The sequence below is a fragment of the Falco biarmicus genome, chromosome 14, assembly GCF_023638135.1.
Source record: "Falco biarmicus isolate bFalBia1 chromosome 14, bFalBia1.pri, whole genome shotgun sequence".
In the NCBI taxonomy this organism is placed as follows: Eukaryota; Metazoa; Chordata; class Aves; order Falconiformes; family Falconidae; genus Falco; species Falco biarmicus.
The window spans coordinates 7,336,036-7,350,994 of record NC_079301.1 but is presented as its reverse complement, the minus strand read 5'-3'; the positions used below and the strand labels follow the sequence as shown (position 1 = coordinate 7,350,994).

Here is a 14,959-nt window from a genome sequence, read left to right as displayed (position 1 = left end):
TTGGCAAGCTGTAGGTCTCATTAGTCAGGCTGACTGTATCTGACACGAGAGATTCCCATCCACCAAGATGAAGCTCACTTCCCTAGGCTTTGGCTGACGTCCCAACAATATTTACATGAAGGACAACAGAGGATCAGTTTTAGATTAAGGCTGTGAGTTTCCAGTAGGCAGACAGTTAAATATTCTATTGAAATACTCTTTTGATTATTTAGATAATAATGGAGTTTATGCATGTCCTTGAGAAATCTGGGGAAAGGCAGTTGTTTTATGCTAAGCATGCAAAGATGTGTTTAATCTTGATAATAGGAGTAAATTATGTATCAGCGTTTATAACCTCAGCTCCTTGATTTCTCACTTGTGTGGAAGCACCAGAAACCTCACCGGGAAGGGAGTGCTGCGTTGGGTGGGTGCACAGGAGGAGGGGGCAGGCAGGGATCTTGCCTGCATCCCCGCTCCTGCCGGCGCCCTGGCCCTCTGCATCCCTGCAGCGAGAGGATGGGGATGGGCTGTTCTGCTTCGTCCTGGCCAAGGGAGATGCCGACTGCGATAACACATTTGCCATGAGTCCCCAAAGAGTGTACGTCGGTGTGGCTGCAGCGAGGGCAGGGATGCTGCTCCGACAGGCGCTGGGCCAGCAGCTGGCCTGGTACAGTCAGCTGGGAATTGCTTCTTATCTCCCTCAACTGTACTTTCTGTTCTGTTGGATTTTTATCAGAATCGTCGAGTAGCTATTTTCTGAGCAATGCCTAATTTTGTTCGGGATGGGGAAATAATTCGATTTATTGCTGCCGTTGCAATGTGGCCGCCTGGCTGGTCCCATGTTATCCTGACAGAATATGTGAATTTGTCGGTTTCGGATTTGACAATAGCGGAGAAAAGTAACCTTTGGATTAATTTGTTTTAGCGACTAAAGTCCCATTAAATGGAAGGCAGCTGGTGTCAAAGGCATAAATGGAGACAAAGTTTTGCTCCCAATTGTGGGAAATGTGTTTAAACAGACTAGAAATGTTTCCATCTCTGCAGGGTATAATATACTCAAATGGTTACATTAACATGAAAAAAATATAAGAAAGAGTGTATTTAGGACAATCCCTCTGTATCCAGTGTTAATGAAATTGAATTCCAGTAATGAAGTCAAAGGGTTGTATTCTGCACTCGCGCAGGCAGCACAGTAACTTGCATTAGCCTTAATGGGAGCTGTGCCTATGAATTACGGAGCCGTAATGGTTCGAGATGGAAGAGGTCTATCAGAACCCAGAGTGCTCTCCTCTCTGAGGACCAGATCCTGCATCCTAACTGATGCTAGGATGCTAATGAGCCCTGTACCAAGGTGTGAGTAGCAAAGTTTCAGAGGTGAAATCCCTGCTGCTCAGGGGCCAGCATGAGCTCTACAGACCACTTAAGAAAAGTATTAATTGGGGTTTAAATGGTGTGTTCCACCAGCCCTCTGAAAGGGAATTAATTTTGCCTTGCGAATGAGGTGGGGATTGGCCCACAGTCCCGGATAAAGGAGGGTGGCCAGCATTAAATTGCATTCTAGCCCATAATACCTTCTGGGTCTGACTCCGCTGCACTGCGTGGCACGCTGAAACACCAGCTCCTCTTGCTTCGTGTGATCACCCTCCTTTCCACAGCCTTCTTATCCCAGAAGCTTTGGCATGCCCGGGAGGGCGTTTTTCCAGAGAAAATCTTTTGCATCAAATCTCTGCTTATCCCTCAGGTGTGTCCCCAGCCAGGCACCCTGGGTGTCGGCGTGGCAGTCTTTGCTCGTGATACAGGGACCGTTCTGCAGAAGAACAGGCATCATTAACAGCAACATAGAGCAGGAAAGGAGGTGAATGGGCCAACCCCTCAGCTGGTGTAAATCAGTGTGGGTCCTTGGTGCTCCTGGGAGCTGTATGCATCTGCAGCAGCTGGGAGTGATCCCCATCGCGTCTCTCCGTTGACCATGACAGAAGCGCTGCCCATGAGCTGCGTTCAGCCTTGAGTCCTTATCAGCAATTGCCTGATAAATTAATCTAATTCACATCCCTTGTTTCATTAAAATAATTCCTCACAGGCATTTGTTTTGTCCAAGCACTGTTGACCTCCTGTGTTGGGACAGACAATCCAGGATTAAAAATACAGCATTTTTCAGCTTGCAGAAATCCCAAACAATGGCGAAAGAGAGGAAAAGAAAGGCTTCTCGTTGTGGTAAAAAGCATTTGTCACTGTCCCTGGTTATTAGTATCCTTCGAGCACTGTGCAAGGGAAGCCATGCCAGGATTACATTTCTGCATTGGCTGAAGATTTCTTGTTAGGAAAGGTGAAGAAGGCTCTGTAAAAGCCCATAGGTGAAAAATATAATACGCTATTCTCTGCCTCTTGTTTCCTGATATTATGCTATTACGGGAGATAAGGGAGAGGTGCAGAGTCTTAATTTACAAGCAAATAATGAACCATGGCTGGGGACTGTTTGTATGTTGCTCGGGCTTATTATTTTATCTGGAGCGTAATGCGGTGGATCGCTGCTCCCAAGCTGGGAACAGCCCCTCCTGGGGAGATGGAGGGGAGGTGGGCTCCGCGGGTGTGCTGAGGGTGGTGGGTGCTGCACAGGGGCTCGGGGACGTGCCTCGTGCCTTGTGGCATACGTCCCTGAGAAAATTCAGGTGCTCGAGTTAAAAAGAAACCCCAAAGTAGCTGGAAAAGGAGTGTTAAATAATGCAGTTGCGCATTGTCCGTGAAAGATGGCTAACCGTGAGTAAACATCAACAGCAGTGTTTGATCCCTTCATGTTTACTATTTATTCATATTTATTATTCATAAATTCCGTCACAAATGTTAGGCCCGCACCCCAGTGAGACATTTGCATTTTATTTTAAGTTTGATCCCCCCTCCCTTAGTTTCATGAACTGAGATTTAATGATTTGCTTTTCCACATCGTTCCCGTGCTGGCTCTCCCTGGCTCTCCTCTTCTTGTTTCAGGAAGAGATTTCTAACATGGAAAAGTGATATTTGAATAGATTCCCCTAAGGCAATCAATTTACTTTTAATTTGTCTGGAACTAAGCTTTTCTTTGTTGCAATGAGAAAGGATTGAAACTGCTGTAAAATTTATTAGCTTCCAGGAAGATTTTGAAATGAATTTTTTAATGATTGTGCTGTTTGCTGTACCCAGGAGCAGTGTCATCATGATTACAGTATAATCATACGGTTGCTGAAGAAACACCGAAATATGGAGATAAAACCAGGCTCCTGCACGGGGGTACCTACGGTACCGGCCCAGGTATGGGCACACGTGCCCTATGGGGCTGGGGGCTTGGGCTGGGGCCGCTCAGCACCATGCTCACCTGTGCACCCCCCACCCCATGCACGTCCCAGCCAGGCTGCGATTCTTCCAGTTGTCCCTTCTGTTCTTATTTTCCATTTTCAAGCGACTTCTCCGCTCCTCTTCCTTGCTCCCCATGTAATAGCACAAATGAGCTCTACTTACTCACCTCAGCAAAGCTGCTCTGACATGGATTGGATTGAACTGAGCGGCTGTTTGAAAATGGAAACTCCAGGGACTATTGTCATCGCCCAAATTGCACCTTAGATTGTATAACAGCACATGTCATCTGGCCATTTATCAGGAATATTACATTCCCAGGCACTTGCACCTTGCTACGATTTAACTTTGTCTCTTTGGCCAGCGCTGCGATTCCACTGGAGATAATTCAATTGCTCTGAGAGCTGAATGGGCGCCTTGCTCACCGGCTTCGTGTTGCTCTGTCGCAGGTACGCAGGCTTTGAATAGGAGACTGAAAGCACTTGTATACCCTGGACGTTCGTTAATCCTTCCTTTTAATGAGAGGAGGCCCTGTGCAGAGGGGAGGTGGAGGCTGTGTTGCTCCAGTGCCTACCCAGTGTCCTCTGTCAGCTCCTCCTGGGCTCCTCTCAGCTCCTGGCTCTCAGGAGTCCATCCTTTCTCCCTGCCTTTCCAGCCAAGAGCTTTCGCGGTGGGATTGGGAAGTGCTGAGTGTCTCGGCTGGGCAGGCATCAGGGTGGGATTGGGAAATGCTGAGGGTCTCGACTCGGCAGGCAGCGGGGCACTCGGCCCCAGGAATCAGGGCACTGCCAGTGTTTCATGTCACCTCCCTGCCTCTTGTGTCACTGTGCTGTTGTCCCCAGCTCCGTACCCCACCGGTGGGGTGGCTGTGTGTCTGCTAGTGGAGGAGCTGCGGGTGCTGCCTCCCCCCGCAGGCAGAGCCCACTGCCTAGCTCAGAGCCCGCAGGCAGCGCAGGCAGCACAGGCAGCGCAGGCAGTGCAGGCAGCACAGGCAGCACAGGCAGCACAGGCAACACGCGGGGCTGGCTGGGGCTTCTTATTAGTTGCCTTTGTGTGGGTCCCCTGAGGTGCAAGTAGAGCAGGTTTGAAATCTGGAGCTCAACGTGGCTTTTGCTGTACTTGTGAAGGAGCGTATTTATTCTAGAGGTGGCTGTTGGTTTTATTTTATTTCATATTTGCTATGTGAGAGCTTACATTTAGCAATGACACATTTTGTCTGCCAAGCCTGACTACAGGATAACTGCTCACCTCCTGATGGCGAGGCTTTTGCCAAGATGTTTTGTACCTGGGGAACATTTTAAAAGCAACCTGCCCTAAAGTGCTCTGAAACAAAACTCTGGATTTACACTGGGTGAAGGCATGAAGTATGGATATTGCTGCTGTGGGACCCGCGCACCTCGCGTGCCAGACTGCGCAGCCATCACCCACGTGTGGCACCTGCGCTGGGCGAGCTGTTCAGCATCTCTGCAGACTGCCGGCGTGTGACACGGGTGTCCCTACAGCCCCGTGAGCAACAGGACTCTCACCCCAGCGTGTGTGTAGTGTACACCACTTGTTAGAAGGCCCAGCCCAGCTCAGGGCAGCTTGTGCAGCCCCGTGCCGCAGTGTCCCCCTGCTCCAGCCCATGCCAGCCGGTGGGTCCTTGCCAGCCTGGTGCGTTGGGCTCCTTGGGGACTGCTTTCCAGGATGAGGTGTTTGCTCCTTGGGTCATGCAGAGCAGCGCTGAAGCTGCGGCGTTGCTCACCCCGTGCTGCCCCTCTGCTGTTCCATCCTCCCTTTGCCTCTTGCCTGGCCCTGTCAGGCAGCAGTTTCACACTAACGTGCTCACCCCCTGCTATTGGTGCGCTGGGGGGGGTGGTGGCAAGCTGCCTGTTTTGGCCACCTGCCACTCCTCGTGTCATGTGTGGTACAGTGGTTATTACCTGGGCTTTGCTCCTTGCATTAAGAACATTTTTTAGTGCAGACAGTAACAGCTGTATTGACTAGGGCAGGTCTAGGGCTATAAAAGAATTTCCTGTTGTCCTATTTCTGGTTGTTAAAGTGGTAAAAACCAAGACAGAACAGTACAGTAAAGAGCCCTTGAATGTGAATGACTGTCCTGGGTGCCGTTGAGGTGGGGTGAATCAGACCTGGCTGTGAAGGGCAGTGCCAGGAGCGTGCCCGGCAGCTCCGTGCCTGCCTCTGCCTTGGGGCAGCAGCTGCTCCTGCACAGGAGGAGGATGCGAGGTGACAGCCCTGGGATCAGCCCTCTGAGCTTGCCTTCTGTGGGCCTGGGATAGCAGAGCAGTGGTGTGGTGTTGGTGTGTATCAACAGGGCATGCTTGTGGTGTAAAAATAGTATTTTATATCAGCGACGGGGTTAAGACAGTGATGGGTGGGTAGCTGTAGGTATGATCTTCACAGTGCCATGGAGAAGTGGCTGCTGCTCAGGGCTCTGTGCTGGTCCCTGGGTCTGCTGCCAGGTCAGGGAAGCCCGGACGTGTGTTGTCCCTGAGAGCAGGGTGGTTTCTGGCTGCGGGACATGGTCCCTGCAGGTCAAAGCGGGAACAGGAGCGGGGAGGCAGAATGTGTGGTGGAGCTACCTGTTGTCTTCAGGTCTGTGGATGGATGATGACTCCTTCTCCTCTGCCTGTCAGCCCGGCATCTTTCATACATGTTACGTTTCCTTCATAAAATAAAAGATGGAAACAGTATATGTATGTAATGCTTTTCATCTCTTCTCCTGCCTGTGTTTCAGCTGCCACCGGTGCAACTTGTAGGCAAGCATCCTGGTGTACAAAGATCGCGAGTCCCCGGTAGACAGGCACCATGCCAGCTGTCTTCAATAAGACTGCTCTTAGAGCACAGGTCCCTTTCTAGGGTTTGAGGAATATCCACTTGCAATGCAGTAATCAGTGAAGTCCTCAGTTTGTTTTAAAATGTAAAACGTGCCAGCTTGGAATACATGGCTCAAGGCAAGACAAACCCCCCTGTGTTCTGTCCGGGGTGCAGTTTGCCTTGGCTGCGGTGGTCCTGTGGATGTGGGACTGAGCTGTGATGCTGGGCAGGGAGGGTGAGGAGCAGCAGCTCCCCCTGTGCCTTTCTGTGCTGGACCAGCCAGCCCAGTGTGCACCCAGATCTGGTGTTTCATATTTGTGGAGAGACTGAAGTGATGTGTGCTCCAGCAATGTGCCCAAGGTCACACAGCACAATAAATCAGTGTCTCATCGGGGATGAGAACCCAAGATATTTCTGTATCCCCTCCAGCCATCACCAAGTCCTCTGCTATCACAGCCAGACTACACAACTTTGTATGCTCGTAGCAGCCTTTTGAAGGTAAGCTGTGGATAAATAGGCAGGCAGCAACACTTTCTGGGCAATTTTTCTTTTTTTTTTTTTTTTTAATTCTGCTCAAGTACTTGAAAGTAACAGAATCAAAGTATAAGAACATGGGCTTTTAGATCTCGGTGCAGGTTGTTCTGCATGTGAGGCTCAGAGCATCCTTCTCTCAAACTGCTGTAAAGGTGGCTGCCGAAACCCAGACCTCCTACACATGCACCCGGTGCCGTGCTCCGCACCACCGGGTAGCTGCTCTGATGTAGAGAAAAAGCTAATGCTTTACCCATAGATTTTTCAATTAATTGGCTTCTTCTCCTTTAAAAAAAAATCCTTTTGTGTTTTTTTTTTTTTTTTGGAGGTCTGCCTTTTACTCGTTTATTCTCTTTAAGTGTTAAGCTGCTCATATTTTGGTGCATTGTGTTATGTGCTGAGAATTTTTATCAGCCGCCCTAGTGCTCGAATGTGGTGGAAATACCAATGTGTCTGAGGAGTGGAGGTTATGCACACAGATGTACAAAGCATCAAAATGAACGACGGGAAGGAAACCCAGGCTGAGTCTGCACCTTCGCAGGCTTCGATCCATCAAACCAGCACCGACCGAGCGCGGTCTTGTGTGGGTAATGGCATTAGTGCTGTAACGCTGCTTTGTGTGTTTATAGGTTACGGTAGGAAGGAGCTACATCTTGCGTATGGAAAGGTTGTGCTTTATGAGGACTAGCTGCAGTCACAGGTTCTTATCAAATGAAGGAAAAGTCACAAGCTGAGACTGAAAAGCAGCCGAGAGCCTGCGGTGTTTGGTGGGAGCCGCAGCTGGATGCTCAGCAAGGGCTGGGGACGTTGAGACTCCTGGATTTGGTTTCCAGCTTTGCACTCGGCTGAGCCTGGCAGCTTCCCTGGGCCCCAGTCTGTCTGTCTGCGACGGGGGCTTGAGGCCGTGCAGTCCCGTGGGATCGGCCAGCAGCACAGGGATACATGCAAGCAACGGGCACCCGGGTTTGCACCTGCCTGGGAGCCCTCAGACCTGCGTGTGGAAGGCCCCTGGAAAGGGTTAAACCACTGCTCCCTGTTTCAGCCCTGTAAAGTGGTGTTGGGACAGCCCAGAGTGGAGAGAAGGGAACGTTATTGCTCTGGTATGAATAAAGCCCCAGCACTGGGAATGACACATTTAATCTTCAGTGGAGTGGGCAGTCTTGGAGATTTATAAAGCCTCTGTTGTGTGGGAGGTCAGTGGGGATTAAGCAGAAAGTTAAAACACGAATATACACCAAAAAAAAAATAAGAAAACCCCCTCCTCCCTCTGTTCCTTTCCCCGCTTTGCAAAAAGTCAAGCTTAAATGTCACGTCAAACCAAGCTTAAAACATGGTGGCTTTTAGTGCTGGTTGCTAAACCCAGAAAGTGCTGACTTGGAGCGGCTCGACACGTGGGACAGACCCGCTGTGATGGACTCGCAGCCGTAACTCCGTCCCCCAGGTTGCAGGTCTGGCAGTGGCAGATGACACACAACCTGTTGGAAATTGAACTCCAGTCCTTGGAGCAGCAGAGAAATGGCAGTAAAAATCCTTCTTCCGAGCCTTGTCTTGAGAATACTTGCTGTCTGGGGTAGGACAGCCACTGCTGGGGTGGGAGTGGTGCTCGGTGGGGGTCCCCCCTCGGGCAGATGGGGCAGGGGGACGGTGGGCGCTCCCGGCGGGCCTCCCCTCTTCACCATCCCTTGTGTTTTCTCCCCACAGATCAGAGCGAGGGATTTCATTGCAGGGAGGAGTGCCGCATCCTGGGCCACTCGGACAGGTGCTGGATGCCCCGCGGCACTGTCCCCAGCCGCGCCAAGTCCCCTGAGCATGGGAGGAATGTCATCGCCCTCTCCATCGAGGCGACAGCGGTGGACGCGGAGCCTTACGCAGACTGCAGCACAAAAAGGACCTTCGCCACCTTCGGAAAGGAGGGCGGCGAGCCCCTCGCCGATGAGCGGCTCGCCAACCCCAAAGGCAAAAGAACGGTGGACCCCGCCGCCTGCAGCCCCAAGGTGAGCGGCGCCGTCCGCGAGGCAGGCAACGGCTGCGAGGCCGTCAGCCCCGTCACCTCACCCCTCCACCTGAAGAGCCCTTTGTCCGGCAAGCCGGCGGCACCCTACGGTGCCGGGCACTGCGCTGGCAACCGGGAACGGGAGCCCTTTGGGAACAGTGGCCCTTCCCGGCCGACGGAGGCAGAGCCCCGGGGGGCGGACAGCGAGAGCGGCGGGCAGGAGGGCAACCCGCTCCTGCAGGAACGCCGGGAAAAGGACTCGCCTGGCGCCCGGAGACTAAAAGACATCGTCCTCTGAGCGGCACCTGGCAAGAGGAGGAGGAGGAGGAGGAGGAGGATGAGGGACCGCACGACTCCCAGCGCAGATTGTTTTTATTGCTTACCAATGGTTCACAGATTGCTGTATTTAAAAGCTTTCCCTAAATGTATTGTTTATAAATGAAGCTATCGTTAATGTGACAATCCCACTGGTCTCAACAGGCAGCAGGGGTGTGCAGCCGGAGCAAAGTAGCTGGTGTTTTGCTTTTGCCGGGAGGCGGTGGGGTGGCAGGGGGCAGAGGCGTGAGACCCCTCTCTGGTCCTCAGGAGCGCTTGGTATCCCCTCCTCGGAGTTTATATATTTTTATATCTCAAAACAAAGAAAAATTTCCATTCCTGGAAAGAATTGAATGGCAAATTCCTTATTCGGACATCTTTAGTAATCACCCTGGTGGTTTTGTAGTCTAGACAAAATAGCAGCCATTTCTTGTGTGTGGCTGTTCAAAATGACAGTCGGGTGAGTTTTAACATTCACCCAACATGAGGCTGTTTGTAATTTAAGATGTTGCTATTTTGCTATGGACACCTCTGCATTTATGAATCCTTTTGCTGTCACATGCTTATCTGTACTATTATTGTATTTGATATTGCAAATTACTGTATGTCTGGTGATGGCAAAAGGCTTTCAAGCTTAAAAAAAGGGGAAAAAAAATCACAATCGTCTGTCTTAAACTTTGGGGAACCTGCAGTTTTCAGACCCAGTTGAGCAAGCGCTTCTTCCAGCCCCCCCCACATCGCCTGCAGCCCACCCCGGCTGTTGCAGGGCAGTGACAGGGCATTGCGGGAAGATGTTTTGGGGAAAATTCTGCCTGGATTGCAATTCTCAGATGCACTGTGCTGAAATTTTTCCCTTCTCTGTTTCTTTTGCATAATTCCAAGGCAATGCATGGAAAGTTTTTCCAGAAGTTGGTTGTTCTGGTTTTTTTTCCAGTTCCCAGACTTAGATATCCCCCATCTCCAATCATTTCCAAGTCAAAGTGATGGAATTCTTTAAGACATCTAAATTACCTTCTCAATTAGACACACACTTCTAAGTCAGCATTTCCCAGTCACGATTATGCCAAGTTTGTGTGTGTATGTATGTCATCATGGCATGGATTTTAAACTGTTCCGTTTTCTTTCTATCCCTGCATCATAAATAAGTATGGAATGAGCAATAGTGATGTTAATTTAGGGGCAGACAGGTGATATGTAACAACGATACTAATTCAATTAATGTGCCTTCTTAATGGAGAAAAAATTAAAGCAATTCATTATTTTTTCTCATAATTAAGGACTTTTTTGTGTGGGTACAAATTTACTCATATAAAATTGATTTAAAAATTGAGCTACTTTAATAGCCATTTTGTAGAAGGGAGAGAGGGAAGGGGTTCCACAGCTCTCTGCTCTCTTGCAGTGATAATTCCTCAGTGAGGTATGAGTAAGGTAGGAGGATTTCAGTTAGCATATAATTATTATTATTATTATTATTATTATTATCATTGTTATTAACCCTTCACCGGATGGATTTTTCTACCCTAAATAATGTTTCCTAGAATTTAAAATTGATTATGGAAGGGAAAATATATAGCTCTTGCCAATGTTTGCTGTACCAGCAAGTTGAAATTAGTGGTTTCTAGAGAAATAGTCTTTCTAGGTCTACATATCATGATAAAATATTTGTTACTTTGATTTATTTAAATTAAAAACGTCAACAAGAAAACAAGCTCTAGTCATTATTATCCTCAAAATGAAATTAAGCTCCAGCCATTTATTTCTTCAGGGCAAATTGATCCTGCCTGAAGCCATAGCTGGTCCAAGACAGGTCCGCAGTCAGTCTGTTTCCCCTGCCACATGCTAGGGCCAGGAACTGGGGAAGAACCGTCAAAAAATGGTTGTCTAATGAAATCTGTGACGCTTCCCTCGCTGGTGTTGATGACTACCTCATTCAGCTCCCATCCCACACATTAACGTGATGTCCTGCATCCCTCCGGAAAGCGAACTGGGGATTTTCCCCTCTGTTCTGCAGTTTGAGCCCATTTTTCAGGGATATGTTATTTCTGTTCCGTCAGTGTTTCCTGCCTGCATACTGCTACTGCTGTCATTTATTTCTGGGTTTTTTCCCCAAATGTGTGTGTTGTTGTAACACAAAGAAGAAAGGGGCTGGCTTGGGGCTGTTGGAGTAACTGGATTTTCTGTAACTGTTGGGCTGGGTTTATTCTGATGTTACCTGTTTTTGTCAGCTCTGGGGGGGCTTTTTAGTGGGGAGCTTCTCATATGGGTTTGCTGAGCGGCAGAGCCTGTGATGCCCCGTCTGTCAGATCCTCGTGGCTTTGCAAGGCAATGGCCCCCCATGGCCCCACTGTCCACCCCCCACCTCCAGCAGGATGGGACCAGGCTCCCCCCGTGGACGAGCACTGGTCCCCCCTTCCACGGGCACCCCACCATCATCCCCAGCTGCCCGAAACGTGCCAGCCGTTAATTTCTGCTGAGCATTGCCCTCTGCCTGCGGAGCTGCCACCACCAGCCCGGCGTTTTGGATGAAAAATAGATGCTAACTGAAAAGGAAGAAAAAAAAAAAAAAAAAGAAAAGAAATAGAAACATTTCTTTAATTTACCCAGAGGAAACATTCCTTGCCACTCTGAATAAAAGCACAGCCGAGAAGGAATGTGAAATAATTCTGTATTAAAAGGGGGCATTAAAGAGGTCAGCAAACCCTTATGCCTCCAGAAAATTGTTTAAACACCAGTTTTCTGGGCTGACCCGGGCTGCAGCCAGGGATGCTGAGCGAGGGGCCCTTCCCTGGCATGTCCTCACTGTGCGGGGCCGAGGGGAGAGCCGGAGAGCGGCCCCTGCTCCGCCGCCACGGCCCTCTCCTGAATATTTTGCTACTCCTGTCACTGTCCCTCTGTGTCACTTGAGATGAGTTCAGGGCTCCTGGGCAAATCCCAGTCTGTCTTGGTTTTTTCCTAGTTGCATCGAAACTGGCCATGCAAAAATGTTCAAAGCTGCAGGGTGGGTGGGGGGTGGGGTTGAGGGGGGGGTTCCAGATGTAATTATTGTGCTTTTTAATAATTTAAACCTGTGCTCAGATCTGGATTAGGAAAAATTGCTGCAGTCTGTTGGTTTCCTTCAGGCAAACCTGCTCTGCTCCCCTGTTTATCCAGGAGAGCAGCAACCACGGTTCTCCCCCCGGCATGATGAGGACCCCTCTGCAGCAGCCCTGTGGCTGGGGACCTGGGGGGGGGGTGGTATGTGAACTCCCCCGTGCCAGCCCAGGGACCCATCCCGGCTGCCTGGGAGCCCCTGACCTTTCCCACCCTTGGGGCTGCAGGGCTGCACTGGGAGGGGTGATGGAGGGGGGGTGATGGAGGGCTGGCGGGGGGTGGTTGATGGCTGGAAAAATCCCCCCGAGCACTGTCCTGGTGAGGTTGTTGCCGTTCCCTATTTGTTGTGAAGCTGGAGGTGGCCTGTGGATCACACATTGTGCAGAAGTGAATTCCTTTTTTTTTTTTTTTTTTCCAAATAGGAAACAAGTTGCTTTTGTAAAGAACACACTGTCTGATGAATATATTGAAATTATTCTTGGGGGAAAAAAAAAATCTAATTATGAATGGAAACACATTTGTCTGTCATTGGGGAAAATTTATGATCTTGTTGCTACAGCTGCTTTCGCAGCGATGGGTAATCTCTAATCCAACCTGTGAGTTGCGGTACCCGTCGGGGAGAAGCCCAGACCCTGCTGCACGCACCGCTGCCAGCGCTGCCGAGACAGATCCTTTATCGGCATCAGCTGATGTTCAGCTGATCTAAGCTGGGATGGAATCTTCCAACGCACCTAATGCAAACTGGTTTCCAGCAGCACGCGCCTCCTTGCAGCCTGGCGGGGCGGCAGGTACGAGCCCTGGGTCTGGCACCGTGACACCGGCACCTTCGTGGCGCGGGAAGAGCCGGCGGCAGCGCCGTCACTGCTCATCTGCCGGCAGCAGGCAGGGCTACCGCGGGACTGAGCGCGGCACGTCTCGTCATGGTGTCTCCGTTGCCGAGTATATGAAGAATAAATTGTTGTATATGCTGATATGTATGTTATGTACATTTTCACAGTGATTGAATCATTGTAAACAACAAAATGGAAAAAGGAAAAAAAAATCACCATTCTGTCTATTTTATGAAGATGATAAAGCAGCTTTATTAAATTATTACAATTCTGTTTCAAAATGGTGTACCTGCCACATTGGGTTTTTTTCATCTGATGAGAACTTTGTTTTCCACCTAAATGTGATTTTTCTTTTTTCTGCTTTGAGCATCTAATGCATTTTAGTATTAAAGCAATTATTGAATAAAATGGAAAGTAAGTGTTTGGTTAACCATGCCTAAGTGGGTTTGCTTTGACGGGCTCCAGGTGCTGGTCCTGCAGAAGCCAGCACATGGCTGGGCCCCACCTGGGTCCCTGGGTGCCACCCCAGCCCTTTCCCTGTCCGCTTCTCCCATGGCTGATCCGCTTTGGCAGCTGAGAGGCTACAGACCTCGGGCAGAGCTTTCCTGGCCCCGAGAAGGGGTCGTCACTGTCCCCACAGGACTGTGGTGACCCACTGGGGTGGGCAGGCTCTGAGCCCCTCTCCTCACCCTGCGAAACCCAGCAGGTCCTTTGCACCGCCGTCCCTCACCTTTGGGGGAAACCGCTCTGGGAGGGATAAAGGTAGGTGGGAAACACCTTCAACGCACACTTGTTGTCTGCTGAGGCATGGCAGAGAAGAAAAGACTTATTTTCCCTAGGAGGGGACTTTGGAGGCTGCAAGAAGATGGTGAGGTTCATCCACTGCCTCTGAATTAATGGTCTGTTCATGGACCGCTCTTACATGTGGAGCATCCAAGGGTTTTGTGGCTAGCAGGGGTAAATGCCCTCCCTGAATGGCCTCTCCTTGTTCGGTGGCTTAGCTAGGGTGGCACCGAGGTGGGACCGGCACAAGAGTAGCGATGCACGAAACGCCTTCCCCGGGGTGGGAAGATGCTTGAGCTGTATGCCCGAGCATCACCCCGCATGGCTGGGGCGCATGGGGAGCAGGGGGCAGCTGGGGTTCACTCCGCCTGGGTGGGCCCCCCACTGCTGTAAGCCCATGGTCCAGGCTCCAGTGGGGTCTGGCCGGCTGCCCTGGGCTCAGCTCCGGCACCAGTGTGTGTTGGCGCGGGGACCCCAGGCAATGGTTTGCAGCCAGCCCAGCACCAGGACCTGGGGCCCGTTTGCACCCTCGCTAGTCAGTCGTTTGGCAGGTGGGTGAAAGGGGATAAAGCCAGGCTGTGAAGGGGAGGCTGGTGATTGTGTGAGGGTTTGCAGGTGTTGCTCTGCTGGTTTGCAGCCTGGCTGGGGAGCAGCCGTGCTGCTGCAGACCAATGCTTCTGCCTGAAGAAGCAGTGGGCTGTGTCGTGGCGTTCCTGAGCCATGTCCCCCTGCCTGCGTTGGGGACCCAGTGCTGGAGCTGTGACTGCAGCGTGGGCTCATCTCCCAGGTAGGATCCGGTCCTGTTTGTTTGGGGGGAATGGCCCCAGTGGGCTGCCTTGGGTGGGCGCTGGAGGTGGGGGGCAGGCTGCTGGGGGCTCGCCGGGGGCTGGCAGTGGGGCAAGGTGGAGCCCCAGCCCAGGGGCCAAGCTGGGAGCTGAAACAGGGCTGAACCCCCCGCCATGGGGAGGGCTCCCCTTGCAGCACCCCAGGTCAGCCCTGCCCAGAACCTGCTGGCACCCCGTGGGCACTGGGCTCGCTCCGGCTTTAATGACCCCCCGCAAGGCCAGCCAGCTTGCCGTGCCGGCTGCGGGCTCCTGCTTGCAGCGAGCTGGGGGCTCGGAGATGTCAGGTTGGTGACATGTCCCCGCCGTGCTCCCCGGCCAGCTGTCGCCGTCCTCTGTCCCCGCCGGCACACCCCAAAGAGCTGCACGTCGCCTCTGCTGAGCCAGCAGCAGCTCGGCGCACGGAGGTTTGCATAAATAACAGTGCCAGGAACGGCCGAGGTGGGCGGCAG

The 14,959-nt window shown here is 51.2% G+C and overlaps 1 protein-coding gene across 2 annotated transcripts in view; it reads left to right on the top strand.

Moving 5' to 3' along the window:
- PCDH19 (protocadherin 19) overlaps positions 1–13,312 on the top strand; it is a 59,809-nt gene extending 46,497 nt beyond the window's left edge. For both annotated transcript variants that reach the window (XM_056359998.1, XM_056359997.1), the window contains exon 5: positions 8,356–13,312. In XM_056359998.1, coding sequence (XP_056215973.1) covers positions 8,356–8,945 — 590 coding nt within the window. In that variant the 3' untranslated portion in view covers positions 8,946–13,312. The remainder of the gene's footprint in view (positions 1–8,355) is intronic.
- Positions 13,313–14,959: the final 1,647 nt, after the last annotated feature.